Below are 19147 nucleotides of genomic sequence, written 5' to 3'. Positions count from 1 at the left end.
AACGGGATGTCCATTATCCATCTGGTAAATATTGCGGAAAATGGACTCGTGCGAAGACGAATGATTCTATTGCAGAAAATTCCTGGCATGAAACATTAAAGAGTTCCGTTTAAATATCGAAAAACTGGTCTGTTTCATGATGTTGAATGGATTGACAAGTATTAAATTGATCGAAGTTGTCCGATTTATTGCAGACAGCTTGCATTATAGATTTTGTTTTAGGGAGATGGATGTAGACCCCCTCCCCTCCCTTCCCAGCAGGGCTCTGGGAGGGTACGATTCCGGATTTTCTCGCGCGAGTGTCCCCGAACCGCTGAAAATCAGACCAAAAAATAAACAGCAAAAGAGGAAAGGGCACACTATTGCGAGTTTGCCTTTAAATCAGAATTTAAATTGACGATATACTACCGTATGGTGTCCCGTTAGGCTTCTACCCCGAGGGCGGAAAATGGCTCCTTCGCCATAAAAACCCGAAGGAATAGATATTTACAGAATAACGGAACTTTGCTTCAAAAAGTGCCCCTAAAATCATTTTTTTTCCCATAAACAGCCCCAGACCTGCATTTTAAAAGCGATTGATCAACCATCCGCGAAACCCATGATACCGCCGAGATAAGGAGAATGGGTCATTTACATTTAGCAGACATTTCTTATCTGTTGAGCATTCAAAGCTCTTGACACTCTCATTCGTGGACAGATTTCTTTACAATAAGATCACATGAGGGCGTGCCGTCTGACGCGGAAGCATTTTCGATAATCTTACACCCGCGCAACGCGCGCGAACTCCGCCGGCGTCGCCTCTCCGTTATGACGCTTGCTATACCGTCTCGTAAAGTCTCGTCGCGCTCTTCTCAGATAAAAATCAGCACAAAGAGATTGCTACTGTAAACAGGAAGCAATTCTCATCGTCACCGATAAATGAAACACGAATACATTTTTGTGTGTGAAATTTTATCGATTGATTATCCATAGCACACTTTAACTTAGCGTTTGGGTAAGATCAGTAAAATACACTATCTATAAACAGCAGAAGAGCAATATAGTAGATGCATCCATGGTTAATATCGTGATTTTTAAAAGGGCGAATTATGACAGATCGAAAAGCATTTCCCTTCCCTACGTGCTACGGTTGTCTAAGAACTTGGCCCTTTTCGAATGTGGGTGATGTAGTTCCTATATCTCATCGCTCTCGTCAATGCGTCACCCTTTCTTTCGACGTTACTTTATTTTGAAAAGGTTCTCTGTCTCGTGAAAGGATATGTGTGCAGCTGTAACCATCTCAGAAATGTGTCATGGATAGACTTCTTACTTTGTGTCCCGCACATGAAAAATAAACCAAATCTCGGGGCGAGTTGTCTTTTTTGCTTTACGCCCCGTTATTTCATTTAATAGTATAGTCATTATTATGCTAGTAAAACAAATCTCGGGGCGAGTTGTCAGACTGCTTTCTCGCCCCGAAATTTTGTTTACTAGTACTAGTAAGTTGATTTGCTAACTTAGCTAATATATGAATTCCCGAGAAGAAAACAGCACTCTGACGAGAACGACCGACCGACGAGAACGTATTGATTTAATAAGCGTTAATGATTCTATTTTATTTTCAAATTTAAAAATGATGTCGTAATAGTAGTGTGCACATAGACATCTTAAAACCTTCTATCCCCCTCCCCTTTCCTTCCTACCGAACGCTGCAAATCAGGCCTTTTGCACTTAATTGACAACACTCATAATACCGCAAACGATTTTGGAATGCCCTTGAGGGTTGACTAAGATACCTTATTTTTCGAAAAAAGATATATTAAAAATTATATAAAGCTGGAGGCGAAACCTGGTTTTTTAAAAGGGGCTTGGCTTGTCCCTGCTATACAAGCAATAAGAGCATTTTATCGGTCTAAAGTGAGCCTAGCGGGGATCAAAGCCTTCAATTCCCTGCGAGAGTCCTTCCTTTTGTGGAACTCGCTCTTAAACGCTTCCCGGTCACCTTTGATTGATTTACCCCCTCTAGCCAGGAAATGTAAGACATTTTTCGCTCGGCTTAACGTGTCGTCTTGATCATTGGCGTTTCCTAGCTGTTGTAAGCGAATCAAGGCTCATCCGAAAAAGAAAGGTTTATCCCGACAATAATACAACAAAACATGACAGAGGTACAATAGTAGGGTTGTTTTGACAATGAAAGTAAACTGTTAGATTTGTTTTATTCACGTGTAAAAAAATGTTCGACTGATGGTTGTATTAAATAATTGCAATTCTCGAGGGCTTTTCCGGTAAATACTCCAGCAAGTTGCCCGTGCTACAACTGTTCTTTGATAAATATCCCCCCTCCTAATTCAAAATTATATATAAATAAATATAAATTCCCTTACATAGCCTCACTATCAACATCCCTTGCGATTTTTTAAATTAAAGGAGAAACCAGGAAAAAACAACTTCTAAACCTCAAAAATCTCCCCAGTACATATCTCTGGTTGTCTTGACAAGAGAGCAATCATTTTAATTGGTAAGCTGAGTGTTGAGTCCAGCGCCTTTAAGGACCTCAGATATGCGTGGCGTCCGGAACCGGCACCCACAGCCAGTACAAATAACCGGACGAATTCATTACAAGGCCTTCATGCTGTCACGCTGCACGTGTTGATGTCCAAGAGGGAAGGCACTTCCGGTTAGTACTCTGATTTCCGGTCAGCCCTAACTCTCGGACTGGTGACAGGACTGAGGAAACGTGTGGAGTTGACGCGAAATGTTTTACCCAGAAAATCACTTAAACTGCTTGTTAAACAAGAAATTGGCTGTTTTGAAGATGTGGTGGCTTGATGTCTTGGTCTACCAGGACGCCTTTTCTTACTGGTGTAGGGTCGCTCTTCGCCAACAGACGGGACAATGTCCACACCCCATTTGCGCCTCGTGTACGCTATAGCTGGCTGATAAAACTAACCTGTGAAAAAAGGAACTCAAACTTAGCAAACATTATTCTAGTACTCCATAGCAAAAGAGTAGCCTGGAACTGATTCCGGGAGTTGGGAAGAGGGAGGGTGCGCAGACAGACATTATACAAATGTTGAAAATCAGATGATCATTCATATTGGGACACCGCTTTATAAGGGGGAGGGTGTGGCTCTTTGGCGTTCGAGGGGGTGGTGGTGTGAAGTGGTGCACCCACTTCGCGCATACCCCCCCCTAGCTACGCGCTTGCGATCAATGTTACTATTGGCAAAACTACAGCGAACTTCAACAGAAGCTTCAAACTAGACGAAGTGTGGACCAAATGACTGCATTTCAAGCGAAAGAATATTTTTTTAGAACGCAAGCAAAAAGTTGCCTGACGATTGCAAATCAACTCCTACCTCCCAAGCCCTCGCTTTCGCCTTCAAATATCACGTGATTTAGTGTCTTGTCACGTGAGACGCTGGATCGTCACGTGATTGCTAACGTAACATGCAATTGATCATTGAAAGTGAGAAGTTGGGGGGGATTTCAAGATACATTTCTTGCGCGGTCTATATTTCGATTACATTAATTTTAGACCCTCTTCTCGTCAAAACTCGACAACATTCGGCCAAATTGTTGCACTATCTGCTTTCACAAGTTAGTTAGTCGCTTGCAGGAGTCTTGTTTGGTAACGTCATTTACAAGTTGTTTGGTCGCCCCAGTCTTGTTTGGTAACGTCACAAGTTGTTTGGTCGCCCCAGTCTTGTTTGGTAACGTCACTTACAAGTTGTTTGGTCGCCCCAGTCTTGTTTGGTAACGTCACTTACAAGTTGTTTGGTCGCCCCAGTCTTAACGTCACTTACAAGTTGTTTGGTCGCCCCAGTCTTGTTTGGAAACGTCACTTACAAGTTGTTTGGTCGCCCCAGTCTTGTTTGGTAACGTCACTTACAAGTTGTTTGGTCGCCCCAGTCTTGTTTGGTAACGTCACTTACAAGTTGTTTGGTCGCCCCAGTCTTGTTTGGTAACGTCACTTACAAGTTGTTTGGTCGCCCCAGTCTTGTTTGGTAACGTCATTTACAAGTTGTTTGGTCGCCCCAGTCTTGTTTGGTAACGTCACTTACAAGTTGTTTGGTCGCCTCAGTCTTGTTTGGTAACGTCATTTACAAGTTGTTTGGTCGCCCCAGTCTTGTTTGGTAACGTCATTTACAAGTTGTTTGGTCGCCCCAGTCTTGTTTGGTAACGTCACTTACAAGTTGTTTGGTCGCCCCAGTCTTGTTTGGTAACGTCATTTACAAGTTGTTTGGTCGCCCCAGTCTTGTTTGGTAACGTCATTTACAAGTTGTTTGGTCGCCCCAGTCTTGTTTGGTAACGTCACTTACAAGTTGTTTGGTCGCCCCAGTCTTGTTTGGTAACGTCACTTACAAGTTGTTTGGTCGCCCCAGTCTTGTTTGGTAACGTCACTTACAAGTTGTTTGGTCGCCCCAGTCTTGTTTGGAAACGTCCCTTACAAGTTGTTTGGTCGCCCCAGTCTTGTTTGGTAACGTCACTTACAAGTTGTTTGGTCGCCCCAGTCTTATTTGGTAACGTCACTTACAAGTTGTTTGGTCCCCCCAGTCTTGTTTGGTAACGTTACTTACAAGTTGTTTGGTCGCCCCAGTCTTGTTTGGTGATGTCACACGAGTTTTTTCGTTGTTTTTGATGTCTATGGAATAGAGACCAGAACGTTTTTTGGCGTTTGTCTAGCATGGTAACAATAAGTTCAGCAAGATTTCATGTCTTTTAACACAAAGCTCTTTGCTTGACAAAATTCTGGATATATGTGTCTACTAGTCTACTGCAGTCTACAAGTCTACGGAAGTAATGTCTCGTCAGTGGCGGTGATATTTGAGATGCATAGGAAGATGATGCGGGGAATGAATATTTTATCACGGCGGTGCAAACAGTATCGATTTTAACATCATGGAAAGCTATACCCTAAAACTATGTAAAATTATCTTGGTACGCGATTTTTGGCGGTGGCCTGCTCAAAGTTCTAATGAATTCTCTGTAATACGTACCGGTGCACGGAGCGAGGTTACACAGCTCCGAAACTTTGCTTGGACCTAACGCTTCACAGTGTCTTCCACCCCACCCGGGCACGGGATTCGTACAGAAGCGCGTTCTCTCCCGTACTCCTCCCCCACAGTCTGCGTCACAGCCGGACCAGGCTCCCCACGGGCTATAGCCACCATTTACTTCAAAAAGAAGACAATGTGCCAATGATGTGTAAAGGAAAATTGTAACAAGAAAATGAGCTGTAAATAATAAACAGTTATGACAACACAACAACGATTTGTATCGATTTGTATCGACATAACCAAATAAAATGTCTAACACTATTTTATTTCACTATATTTTATCTATTAATCTATTTGTACCCTAAGTTCGATGCCATAACAAGAATCTTAGTTTTTATTACGACGGAATACGCAATTTCACGTTCGATATCTAAAAGAATGTAGTCCGTAAAATGACGACGCTAACCCAGCAACTTTCTGTCACCATTTGATTTCGCGCATGACCTCATACTGGTAAAATCAACGAAAGGAATACATAGATATACTCTGGTATTAGAACTTCGTCTCAAGCTACGCATGCGCAGTCTGTGACGTCAAGCGGTACTTACGTGGGCAAGGTGGCAGTTTCCCACATGGAATAGTCTGCTTGGTCGGTCCTGCGCAAGGTTTGCCGCCAAAAGCTGGTTGAGGGTTATCACATGATCTCAATCTGAACCTCATTGCCCTAGCACCACACGTCTTCGTGCAGAGAGAGAACTCCGACCAGTCATTAAATCCACCGTCAACTTTATAGAAGGAAAAGAAATTGTTACGTCTTGTTTTGTTATTCGTTTCGTTGTGTCGTTACGCTACTCGTTATGTGTTGTTATGTCACGCTAGGCTTCTCGTTATGTCGTTATTTGTCAAGGGCGGATCTAGGGGTGGGCTGAGCGGGCCCAGGCCCCCCTATTGTCAGATATTTGGTTTAAAAATAACAAGAAATATAAGGAAACCCACAAAAAAAAAACAATGAATCCGGGCCCCTCTTTCTTGAAACTCTTGCTTCTCCCTCCCCCCCTTTTTCTGGAACTTCTGGATCCGCCCCTGTATGTGGCTTGCATGTAACATGTAACACGTAACACGTAACATGTAACACGTAACATGTAACACGTACTTGGACATGGTTGCACGTAACACGTAACATGTAACACGTACTTGGACATGGTTGCACGTAACACGTAACACGTAACATGTAACACGTACCTGGACATGGTTGCACGTAACACGTAACACGTAACACGTACTTGGACATGGTTGCACGTAACACGTAACACGTACTTGGACATGGTTGCGGGTTACAGTGTCTCACTTGCGTCGATGGCCCAACACATGACTTCCGGCTATGACAAATGCGCGTGCGCAACTGTGTTCCCGTCCCACATAACTTGCTACATGATCCCCATAGCGACCACAGACCATATCCACCATGATCTGCAAGAATCCACAGGGAAACCAAAGACTTTGTAAAAGGTGTGGTTGAACACAGGCTTCGCTTCCCACCCGCGTCAGTGAAGGGTTTCTATCGACGTACGAATTCACGCAAATGATATGAATTTATGTGTTATATCTTCATGCTCTATTTGATAAAATAAACTTAGTTGGGATGTAAATGTGTCTGTAGTTTTTTTTTCTTTCCTAATCCATCACTGACGCGGGTGGGAAGCATGTGGTCAAACATTAATAACTGAAAGGAATGTTTCAAAACGTAATGAGTTAAGCTAACGAATTGCATGTAAATTGACTCTGTCATGAAATATGGAATATTTTATATGTTATAATACCTTTAGGTCTGTACGATCTTTTCATATTTGTTTGTTTATATAGTCCAGTCAATCTACGAAAATTTATAGCTGAACCTAAAAGTAATTGCAACACAAACAATTTTATTGTTAAATGATAAGAAAAGACATTATAAACAACACCCCAAAATTTTTCTTAGGGGAACAAATTCTTTTGTCGGCCACCTTGGATTCTTTGGTTATTCATGGCAGAGCGATCTCGTCGAGGGTGAGTTTGCGGGGGGTTAGTGCGCCGTGAATAACAATAGAATACAAGATGGCTGACAAAAGTAATTGTTTTTTGTTGAATTTCGAGTTGTCCCCCAAGAGACTTTGGAGAAATTTCGGGAAGTTATTAAGGACATGCTACTCTGTCATTTAAGACCGAAATCATTGGTGTTGCAATTACTTTTAGGTTAAACATTAGATTGGATAAGTATGCGACGCTACCTGACTCATGCAGTTGCCGGGTAGTCCCCGGCTCCTCAGCGGTTTTGGATTTTATGACATTCGCATGCGATGCTGTACCTGAATAAATAATACGTGAATCATAAGCCTGGCCCAAGACTCACAAGCCATTTGTACCTGGTTTAATAGGCAGTTCTAAGACCAAAATATGCTGATGGGTACTAGTTATTCTTTTAAGGATTAGAATCGTATCTTTTTAATCCTATTGGTCGTGTGATTTCTCCATATTCATCTGCATTTGGTAGAAATATGGTACCTTTCGTAGGTAGAACTCTCATTTACCAATCGCCATTTGCCGTTTGCTCTGATGTCTTTTGTGTATGTAAAACCATCCACGTTGAAAATTTTCATGTCAAAATTTATATGATTATTTAATTATAAATAAATTTTGTGAAAATATATTTCTATTTTTATTTCAATCTCCCAATGGAAACTAACGTGTGTAAAATATCTGGCTACCCAATTGCTTTTCAGATCACTTCTAGAAAAAAAAACGCTTTCTTCTCCTTATGTTCTATTAAGAAAAGAAAGAGATAATTTTTGTAAAAGTGTTCCTTTTTCCTCTCGGAATTGATGCGTACCTAGAAATGTTTTGTCGATTGTTGGGTGCGTCGCCATTTGCAGAGCAAAGTTGTTCACCATACTGCGTAAGATCTGTCGCACGAGAGACTTGCGCGCTTGACTACGAGTTGAACCTAATAAGATCCAAATAAGGAAACATAGGACGCTAATTCGTCAGTCCTATTTTTTGGTTTGAACTCTTTTTGGTGAGCTTCTCGCGGTTGACGTTAGAAATTGCATCTGCAAAATTAACTCATACAATGTGCGTATCAGTAATAGTTGGTTCAGGCTTCTCGTTATGTCGTTATTTGTCAAGGGCGGATCTAGGGGTGGGCTGGGCGGGCCAAGGCCCCCCTATTGTCAGATATTTGGTTTAAAAATAACAAGAAATATAAGGAAACCCACAAAAAAAAACAATGAATCCGGGCCCCTCTTTCTTGAAACTCTTGCTTCTCCCTCCCCCCCCCTTTTTCTGGAACTTCTGGATCCGCCCCTGTATGTGGCTTGCATGTAACATGTAACACGTAACACGTAACACGTAACATGTAACACGTAACACGTAACATGTAACACGTACTTGGACATGGTTGCACGTAACACGTAACACGTACTTGGACATGGTTGCGGGTTACAGTGTCTCACTTGCGTCGATGGCCCAACACATGACTTCCGGCTATGACAAATGCGCGTGCGCAACTGTGTTCCCGTCCCACATAACTTGCTACATGATCCCCATAGCGACCACAGACCATATCCACCATGATCTGCAAGAATCCACAGGGAAACCAAAGACTTTGTAAAAGGTGTGGTTGAACACAGGCTTCGCTTCCCACCCGCGTCAGTGAAGGGTTTCTATCGACGTACGAATTCACGCAAATGATATGAATTTATGTGTTATATCTTCATGCTCTATTTGATAAAATAAACTTAGTTGGGATGTAAATGTGTCTGTAGTTTTTTTTTTTCTTTCCTAATCCATCACTGACGCGGGTGGGAAGCCTGTGGTCAAACATTAAGAACTGAAAGGAATGTTTCAAAACGTAATGAGTTAAGCTAACGAATTGCATGTAAATTGACTCTGTCATGAAATATGGAATATTTTATATGTTATAATACCTTTAGGTCTGTACGATCTTTTCATATTTGTTTGTTTATATAGTCCAGTCAATCTACGAAAATTTATAGCTGAACCTAAAAGTAATTGCAACACAAACAATTTTATTGTTAAATGATAAGAAAAGACATTATAAACAACACCCCAAAATTTTTCTTAGGGGAACAAATTCTTTTGTCGGCCACCTTGGATTCTTTGGTTATTCATGGCAGAGCGATCTCGTCGAGGGTGAGTTTGCGGGGGGTTAGTGCGCCGTGAATAACAATAGAATACAAGATGGCTGACAAAAGTAATTGTTTTTTGTTGAATTTCGAGTTGTCCCCCAAGAGACTTTGGAGAAATTTCGGGAAGTTATTAAGGACATGCTACTCTGTCATTTAAGACCGAAATCATTGGTGTTGCAATTACTTTTAGGTTAAACATTAGATTGGATAAGTATGCGACGCTACCTGACTCATGCAGTTGCCGGGTAGTCCCCGGCTCCTCAGCGGTTTTGGATTTTATGACATTCGCATGCGATGCTGTACCTGAATAAATAATACGTGAATCATAAGCCTGGCCCAAGACTCACAAGCCATTTGTACCTGGTTTAATAGGCAGTTCTAAGACCAAAATATGCTGATGGGTACTAGTTATTCTTTTAAGGATTAGAATCGTATCTTTTTAATCCTATTGGTCGTGTGATTTCTCCATATTCATCTGCATTTGGTAGAAATATGGTACCTTTCGTAGGTAGAACTCTCATTTACCAATCGCCATTTGCCGTTTGCTCTGATGTCTTTTGTGTATGTAAAACCATCCACGTTGAAAATTTTCATGTCAAAATTTATATGATTATTTAATTATAAATAAATTTTGTGAAAATATATTTCTATTTTTATTTCAATCTCCCAATGGAAACTAACGTGTGTAAAATATCTGGCTACCCAATTGCTTTTCAGATCACTTCTAGAAAAAAAACGCTTTCTTCTCCTTATGTTCTATTAAGAAAAGAAAGAGATAATTTTTGTAAAAGTGTTCCTTTTTCCTCTCGGAATTGATGCGTACCTAGAAATGTTTTGTCGATTGTTGGGTGCGTCGCCATTTGCAGAGCAAAGTTGTTCACCATACTGCGTAAGATCTGTCGCACGAGAGACTTGCGCGCTTGACTACGAGTTGAACCTAATAAGATCCAAATAAGGAAACATAGGACGCTAATTCGTCAGTCCTATTTTTTGGTTTGAACTCTATTTGGTGAGCTTCTCGCGGTTGACGTTAGAAATTGCATCTGCAAAATTAACTCATACAATATGCGTATCAGTAATAGTTGGTTCAGCCTACAAAGGGAAAGAGAAGCGAGGAGTGTAACAGGATTTTCGTTCCTACCAGATTTTGTTCCGGCCAGAACCAAAGTCCTAGGAAAAACGGTCCGGCCGGAACAAATTCCCTGTATTTTCGAAATTTTGTGGATTTTAGTTCCTCCAATTGACCACCAAACCCCCCAAAAATATCTCCAAGATATTTAGCGCTTTGACCACCAAACTTGTAACGATAATACTTGTGGTACAACAAACATAACACGTCAATCAAAATACATGACGTCAAATCGCGTGGCAAGGTAGAAAATCCCCAATATCTCCATGATATTTAGCGCTTTGTCCACCAAACCTGTAAACAATAATACTTGGAGTACAACAAACATAACACGTCAATCAAAATACATGACGTCATCAATCACGTGACCTGGTAGAAATCCCCAATATCTCCAAGGCATTTAGCGCCTTGTCCACCAAACCCGTAAACAATAATACTTGGGGTACAACAAACATAACACGTCAATCAAAATACATGACGTCACTCCTTCTCACCCTCCCCTCCCCTCTCTTCCTGTCGTTTCCAGAGCACTAGATTGAATCCTGCTTCTCTTGACTCACCCGGACATGGCGCCTGGAAGCAGAAGCCATGTTGTATTGACGGCCCACTGCACACTCTTCCAGCCAATAGGATGCGAGGATTCAGACATGTGCGTTTTCGAGCCCGCACGCCATAACCGCAGGACTTAGAGCATGCACTCCAACGACTCCACTGTGTGAAGTATTTTGGCACCGTGCCCGCGGCTTGTACGCTATCTCGCCCAACTGTGGACAAACAGTTTGGGGTTTCGCGTGCTTCTTATTATACTGGGTTTGTAAAAAAAAAAAGCGTTCGAAGGGGGTTTGTCGTTCAATCCGTTTGAAACTCTGGTGGTTTTGTGATAATTAAGTCGTAGTTTATTTTGGTTTTGGAAAGAAATTGTGAGGACTCGTATTTTCTAAGTAAAAAGAGAGCAGAATCCGTTGAGTAACAGCCCCAAAAGCATACATCTTTTCATCTCAACTCCCGAAAAAGAAAATGAAATTGGCGGGTGTTGCTGGTGACGAAGTAAGACGCAGCGGGACCCTGTTAGTGCGCATGTCAAACAACCTGTCAATCATCCCCTTGCTACCAATCAGATGTCCCACTGCGTCACGTGACAAACACAAAACAACTCAATACATCTTTTGATTGGTTTAATTCACCTCGTTATCTTTACAAAGCGAACACGTCTGTGTATATCATTATTTTTCACATGTTTTTCTATATGGGCTTATTCACGCATCATGGGACACCAGAGTAGCATGAAGGGAGATAGATCGGCTGTCCACTATCAATGCGCATGCGTTAAGTTACGGCTATCTTCAGTGTTTAAATCGTGCTACAGGTCAAACTCTAGAATCCACGGGAATCTAAGGGTATTTGATCAGCTTTCTTGCACATGTTGTTATACTTACCACAAAATGAGCGACAGATTCCGAACATTTTCTGGCTCCCCTAATTAAAATTTCTGGGCGTGCCAAAGCAACGCCATGCAGATACATGTCTTCTTAGTCATAATTACACTGTGCCAACCTATTTCGCGGTAAATTTGTTCCAACACATAGAAGCGGCTAAAGGAGCACGCGAAAATGGCGGCTAATAAACCTTGTCAATTCAAGCAAGGAAGAGAAGCTAATCACTGAACCGCTAATCAAACATTGTTCTTATTGAATATGCCATTCCAGCTATAAACTTGCGCGCGCATACTATAAAAAACACAGGTAGCCCAATATCCGTATTTGTGCCAAAATTGATCTCACGGTAAACATTTTACGAAACACAAAAAAGTGGACAATAATACTTCCTGAAAGCAAAATTTAGTTAAGTATTGTGTTTATGTTTACGTTTTGCGTGTTCTCTGGCCATATAAAAGCGTCTATAAAAGAGTGGGACAAAAGACGCTTTAATATGGCCAGAGATCACGCAAAACGTAACGATAAACACAACACTAAACTACATTTTTCTTGTCAGCAAGTAATTTTTTCCCCTTTTTTGTGGTTTCCGTAAAATGTTTACCGTGAGATCAATTTAGGCACAAATACGGAGTTTGGGGTACCTATGTAAACACCTCAACGACCAGAATGTACCAAACGAAGTGCGCACTGCATGATGGTAGTTGAGGTAGGTTTCCATGTCGAATGCGTGCGTATGCTTATAGAGCTAAAATGGTCTATTGAATATTTTAGGATATCTCATGGTTTTTTCTCGATAGTATTCTTTCTTTTGTGATTTTTGCGCAGCTTTCCAAGAATATTCTTTCGCTTATCTGCTTTTCTGATGTTCTCCCTAGCAATTAACAAGTTCCCGTGCGTCTTCTTCAATTCCGCCTCCAATCTCTTAGCATAATCTACGCTCACCACCCTGGAGAGTTCGCGCTTACCTCCGCTCGCGTAGGAGGCTGGTGACGAATATAGCCCGCCTTGCATCATGGGGTTCTGCATGGGCTGTTGTTGCTGGTAGCTGTTGTAAGGTTGCGGGGGAGGCGCTCGCATTGCTGGTATGACCTGATCGAACTCGTAGGTCTTTCCTATTTGCATCATACTGGGAAATTTCACTTCGTATTCTCCGTTTGCATTTGGCGTAATGGTCTGTGGCCCGATAAAAGGAGCCTTACCGTAGATCTTTGGTGTTTGTGGGAGGTACTTCCCTTGCGGCAAGGGCACGACTTGCTGTAGTTGTACGGGTTGTGGTTGTGCTTGGGTGTCAAGGGGGGCGATAAGAGGGGTGCTAACCACGCCCTCTTGAGTGGTACCCTTTAGTATGACCGGTTTGGCCTCTGGGTTTATTGTCTTGATCGGCTCTTTAGATGGAATTGCATCGTTCAGCATCACTACAAGAAAATAATGAAAAAAACCTCAGATTGTTGATCTCTGACGATAACTTGGCTAAGGGACAATTAAATATCATCGTGGTTTTGATAAAGTGAGCGGTTTTGACTGTAATGATGATGATGCGATTATGGTGATGATAATGATGCAATGATGATGATGATAATGACAATGATGGTGGCAGTGTGTTGATCATGATCGTTTTAATACTAATGTTGACGTCTTTGGTAATGGCAATCTGGGAGAGGGAGGGGTGGGATGTCCAAATCTCGGGGGGGAGGGGTGGGATGTCCAAATCTCCGGGAGAGGGAGGGGTGGGATGTCCAATTTTTTCAGTCCTACCCGTGTCCTTGGCGCAGATGTTGCTGACGTCAGCAGGTGAAAGGTACCTCTCCCAAAACGAGATGTCTCCGCTCTCAAATTTGGTGCAGTGGAAGTGAGGACTGTAGTTCGGCCGACCAATCATGAGCTTGGTATTATAGTCGGACACGTGACATCCTGTTGATCGACAGCCCAGGCAATGGTCATTGCTCTTAGTCTCTGCCTTCAGCTCACAGTTCATGTACATGCGCAGACCTGGCGATAAAAACACCGGGAAGAGGTAAGAAATCATGATCTAGTTAATTAGCTTTGTTGAAATCTTGTTGAAGTTTTTTTATGCATGCACTTAACAGTTTTCTCTCTTTTCATATTTTTTTGTTTTAAGCACCCCCTGCTACATGAATTTGACCATACATTCAGGTATACGGCGGCGCGCCGTAAAATGTCCTGTTCTCCGTTAATCCATAATAAGTCCACGCCTTCCTTCATTAAGAGTATTACCCCCTTTCGCCCATATCTAGGTGTTACCCATCCCATCCCCAAAACTATACCCAGCTCTATCCACTTCTCCAAAAAAACTTCGGTGTTGCCACCACCTCCAAAACGCAAATAATAATAACCACTGTGCTATCCACCCTTCCATCCTTACACCAAAGTCAGATGTTACCCACTCCAACCAAAAACATCAAGTGTTCCCGACTCCTCCCCCCCCCCAAAAAAAAACTGTGGGTTTACCCACCCTGGTCTTTTTTCCATGTGACGAGAACATCGTGCCAGCGGTCTGGTTCCATGGGCGTCTCCAGGCAGATGGCGTCATTGGGAATCGCGATGTCCGCACGCAGCTTGCCGTGGAGCGTGTATAGAGAGAAACCCTTGGAATTGAACGTGGAAGCACCGGAATCCACTATGTAGTTCATGTCGTTGGTATTGATGGCGTCCTTGTCCATTTTGAGCGTCATCTCGAATGAAAAACCATCAGCGCACGTGTCAGGAGCTGGAAAATCATTTGGGCATTAGGATAAGTCAAGAACATAGACCTGTCTTTCTAAAGAGACCTCGTATCACATCGAGGTAGGCAGACGCCAGATAAAACGGACAGGGTATTCACAGTTCTTTTGCAGTAGTATCTTGAGTTGCCATTGGCATAGAAATCATGAAAACAATATATGTCATGCTAATAAGAATGGACGTAGTGCGAGACAAATTTAAGATCGTTTGCTGTGAAGATTAAGATTTTCACAACAGCCATTCCCAATCATAGTGATCCTTCCTTCTGATCTAAACATCATAAGATAATCTACGGCAGTATATTTTCCTGTTACCAGCTCCCAGCGTGAAATGATGACTCACCGCTGATGCAGCCCCCTGCATAATCCCCTCCACCCAGCCACGCGTCTTCACCATTAAACGCGAGTCCTCCGCGCGTGGGTTGCACGTGTCCGTGCGTGATCATGGCAGACCCGGGGCTACCGGGGATTCGCTCATCTAGAAGACTGCTCAAAGACCAGTGGTATGTAGGCTTGACTGGCAACAAAAAGCGAGATGTCTAAGAAATAAGAAATGGAAGTGGTTCTCGGAGACACAGGACCTCACGGTAAATCTGTTGGTCAGAACACATTCGGCGCTCTGCCTTGACAACACATGGAAATGTATAACTACTGCATGATTTTGGACACCATTTTGTAAGGTTGTGCGACCGTGAGTGACATTGAAAGTGTGAGTATGGCCAGACAAAATTCTATTGATAGCAAGTGCTGCCCAAAATATGGTGCAAAGAATATGGAAGAAGATGGGATGGTAGTCGCTCAACCATCCTTCACCTTGCCCCTTCATCTTCAGATTAACGCGTTCCCTTCCTTGTGTAGTAAATACAATGGTTTACTCACCAGCGCTGTCCTTAGCATGCACATGCACAAAAGGCGCCTGAGATGCTGACTGCCCCTCAGTCGGGCTAAGTTTATTAATAATATCCTCAGGCTTAATGCCCGAGTCGTCATGCGCACCGCTAGACTTTGTCTCCATAGCTGCGCTTGTTACTTTGCTCGTTGGTGTTTGTTCTGTGGGTTTATCAGTAGGTTTATCAGTGAACTGCGTTTGTTGTTCTATTGTCGAATGTCCAATTGTCTCGTTGTCCGTGTTCAAGAGATTCTCAAGGTCATTCGGGTTGCCATTCATTCTACTGATCAAGTCACTAAAACCGTCTTCAGGGACATCAAAGCTGATACCATCAAACACGACATGGTGCTTACCATTGCGTACTGATGTAAACGATTCCGTCTGAGACGACTTCAGCTTGCCGCCATTGCTTGTCTTCGAAGAGGCTTTCTTTCCAGCTTGCACCGAGTCATCTACATGCTTTGGCTCTTTGACGATCAGAGGAGGAGGTGCTCCAGCCCTATCGCTGTGTACAGCCACAATCGTCCCATTGATGTGTCCACTTTTGACAATCACTCCCTCTCCTATCTCTCCACCTTCAATCACTCCACCTTCTACTATACCTCCTTTAATCTTACCAGCAAGAACCACTCCTCCCCTTAACTCACCTCCTTCTATCGTCCCACCTTTCAGGATACCTCCACTAATAATTCCAGATTTCAGGATACCACCTTCGATGCTTCCGTTCTTCATTTCGCCACCAAACATCGCTCCCGCTTTGAGGGTTCCTCCGGACATCTTTCCTTCCTTCAGGCTTCCTCCCTCGACGCTTCCACCCGTCATAATCCCTCCCTCTATGTTTCCACCCTTGATCATACCACCAACTACCTCACCTCCCCTCATCACCCCACCTTGCAGCCTTCCACCTCGGAAACGCCCTCCTATAAGAAGACCACCTTCGATCTCGCCCCCTTCTATTCTTCCTCCCTTGATCTTTCCGCCTGAAACAATGCCATCTTTCATGTATCCGCCCTCAAATGTGCCATTTACAAAACGGCCTCCATCGATCACGCCATCGTGCAACAAGCCGCCTTCCATTGTCCCATTCAGAAACTTGCCTCCTTCGACCTGCCCTCCTTTGATGACCCCACCCTCGATGTCGCCGGATACGATATTGCCCCCTTGAATGAACCCACCAACGATTCTTCCCCCAGTGATCTTCCCTCCGACAATTTGTGTGCCCTTGATCCCCTTCATAGGAACCTGTATATTCGGAGACTTAGTTGTCTTGCTGTCTTGTTGCTTATGAGGCTTATTGAACTCGAACAGTGAGAAGGGATTGACGAATGGATTGCTCAAGAATGGGCTACCCATTCCAAATTCACCATCCTTACTTTGATCCTGGCTTGCAGGTATGCCCTTGGTCTGTTCTTTTGGAGCTGATTTCTGGTCGCTGGTAGTCACGTTTGAATTTTGCTTGGAAGAATTAGTGCTTGTATTTGTGCTTTTAGAGCCGTCCTGTTTAGCAGTATCTGTTGCCTTACTTTTTTCCACCTTAGCTGTATTCACGCTAGCCATATTAGCCCCAGCACTATCCCCAGCTTTAGGGCTATCTTCTTTTGGTTTATTGTCACTCCCGGCCTCATTATGACGTCCAGCATCTTGGACGCCATGTTCTTTTGTGTCCAAATTGTTCGCCTTGCTGACTTCATTGTGATCTTCCGTATCAGTCAACGCGCTGGCAAACCCTGCGTTCCCGTGGGTCACTTCACTAGGGGTCATCTCGTCGTTTGAATTATAGCTAAGACGATCACTGTACACATGTCGCGGCTTCCAGTGCTGCTCCGGAACATCCGCAAAGTGTGACTTTGTGGGTCTCATCTCCTTCATTAATGGTGGAGTCTTCTTCCCTCTGTTAATAGCAGCGTAAAAGTCGTCTTGCTCGTCCTCCGGATTATCCGTGTAAACCTCTATCCCCGGAGTATCTCCCATCTTTGCTTGAGGTAGGTCCGTACTCTGAGATACTTCGTTTGATTCCGTGTTCTCAGGGGAGGTACCTTGATCATCGGATTCAGCATTCTGCTTGTTATCCTCGCCATTGATGGCATGGAAGTAATCGGTTAGCGCACCATCGTCTATCATCTTGACTCGTTCCAAGCTATTCTCAGCATCCACATCGATGCCGTGTCGATAAGCAGACTGGATATCATTAATGCTGCCAATGTTACCTCTAGATGATTTTTTTGATTTCTTCTTCGTCTTTTTATGATGAACTGGGACAGTCTTCTTCTTCGCTACACCCGTTGGCGCAGATCTATCCTTTATTGAACTTATTGTATCCTTGTTTGAGGCTTTGATATTGCTTTCATCCACACGCTTAGTTGGAACGTTTTGTTCCGTATCTTCGTTAGATGGGTTACCCATGACAAAAAATGTTACTGCCTCTCCGTTAGAAGCGATTACATCTTTACGAATGTTCCTCCTTAAGTTACGGTGTCTTCCGGAATCGACCACGGTGAAAAATACCGCGATTGCTAGAATCTTCCACAGCAGCATCACCTTGATATCCATCTTTCCTGTAAAAACAACGAAGGCATTACTACTCTTCTCTGCGAGGGGAAGCTTGTGGTTTGTCTAGTAAAGGTGGTTGTATGTTTGTGCAGTGAACTTTAATAGCATTTGACATGATGAGTTCATAATCATAACGCTTATGGCCTTGGCGCAAAATTATAGTCCTTGGCTCATTTTCTTCTTATAACTAGGAATAAATCGGGCAAAATGTTCTTTCATGATGACTGTATTTTTCGGACGTGTTTAGTACCGCTTTTCGGTCTACGTCTGACCAATATTTGCACAGAAAAGGTCACTCGCCACCAGCTTTCCGCCTTAATGAATACAAGTTTTCATTTCTTTTAAATGAGGCTTTTGTAAAATAAATCTAAGCCGACAGTTGTAAACATTGACTCAAAATCTTCAAGGATAAAAATTTTGCACTTCCGCTCATACGGAGCGGCTCGGAGGAGACCCTCCCACAACAAATCCGGCTAGTCGCAACAAATACATTGTTTTTCAAAACATCGACAAATAATCTAGCAGCTACATTCCAATAAATTCATTTGTGGCTTATAATATTGCATCCAAGGGGAGAATTTCTATTTTGCACTTGATCTTAAGTGTGTTGGTTTCGTCATTTACCTGTGACGATGCGATCAAACGTTTGTCGTCGATATAATTGTCTCGGGTTTCAATCAATTCGTAGTCATCAGTACAAAGTCTTTGCTAGGCTGCCTCGTTGTCGATCTTCTTCAAACTCCATCAAAAATTCAGGTTTTAACGTCCTTCAAGATACAATTTTTGTCGTAAATCCAGGGCAAAGGATGCCAGGGCCGTACGAGAGGGAAGAGTTATTACGCGCATGCGCACACTTCAGATAGCAACGAAGCAAAGTTAGATGATCCGATTAGTCAGGAATGTGGGGAAGCCTCAAGGCGAATTACCCACGAAGGCCTGTTTGTACTTGTGTCTCTGGGTATTACTATAATTCTTACTAAAGCAAATGTAATAGCTATGAGAACTGGAGAGTAGGAAAGGTACGGAAAGACTAACTGGGCAGATCAAGCTGATGCCACACACAAGTTTATAAACGTATAAATATTCACGCTCCATTTATTCTAGTGCTGCCTTTTTGTGCCGACTTTCACATTGAGGAGGAAAATAAGCACATCGCGCAAGTTGTTAACTGTTGCAGACAATAAACACGATATGGTGTAACTGAAGCTCTGCACGAATTTTAGCGCGCGAAAATGTCCG

At 42.9% G+C, this 19147-nt stretch overlaps 1 protein-coding gene across 6 annotated transcripts; it reads right to left on the bottom strand.

The window, feature by feature from the left end:
• Positions 1 to 2176: 2176 nt before the first annotated feature.
• LOC5513112 lies at positions 2177 to 18778 on the bottom strand. Of its 6 annotated transcripts, XM_048727229.1 has the most exons (18): positions 18533 to 18778; positions 15712 to 17913; positions 15349 to 15519; positions 14813 to 14986; positions 14202 to 14456; positions 13484 to 13717; positions 12694 to 13143; positions 10853 to 11056; positions 9987 to 10100; positions 9389 to 9466; positions 8437 to 8589; positions 7846 to 7959; positions 7247 to 7324; positions 6222 to 6449; positions 5588 to 5764; positions 4980 to 5156; positions 4560 to 4624; positions 2177 to 2929 (listed from the first exon to the last, which is right to left on the bottom strand). In XM_048727229.1, the coding sequence occupies exons 2-18, from the start codon at positions 17906 to 17908 to the stop codon at positions 2906 to 2908; spliced, it is 4893 nt and encodes a 1630-aa protein (XP_048583186.1). In that variant the 5' UTR covers positions 17909 to 17913; positions 18533 to 18778; the 3' UTR covers positions 2177 to 2905. The 6 variants fall into 6 exon arrangements, with proteins under 6 accessions (XP_048583186.1, XP_048583183.1, XP_048583187.1 ...); XM_048727226.1 differs by having other exon boundaries at positions 15349 to 17913; XM_048727230.1 differs by lacking the exon at positions 15349 to 15519.
• Positions 18779 to 19147: the final 369 nt, after the last annotated feature.

The sequence above is a fragment of the Nematostella vectensis genome, chromosome 4, assembly GCF_932526225.1.
Source record: "Nematostella vectensis chromosome 4, jaNemVect1.1, whole genome shotgun sequence".
Taxonomy (NCBI): Eukaryota; Metazoa; Cnidaria; class Anthozoa; order Actiniaria; family Edwardsiidae; genus Nematostella; species Nematostella vectensis.
The sequence above is the reverse complement of the archived record's forward strand: the minus strand, read 5'-3'. Positions and strand labels throughout refer to the sequence as shown.

Bases quoted from the DNA above. Each gene is read 5' to 3' on its own strand.
- LOC5513112 (XM_048727226.1), bottom strand. From the start codon at position 17,908: ATGGATATCAAGGTGATGCTGCTGTGGAAGATTCTAGCAATCGCGGTA. The intron at 7,960-8,436 runs GTACGTGTTACG...GGATCTTATTAG, and splicing joins TAACCCGCAACCATGTCCAA to GTTCAACTCGTAGTCAAGCG. The intron at 2,930-4,559 runs GTAAGTAACGTT...CTTTTTTCACAG, and splicing joins CTGGGGCGACCAAACAACTT to GTTAGTTTTATCAGCCAGCT.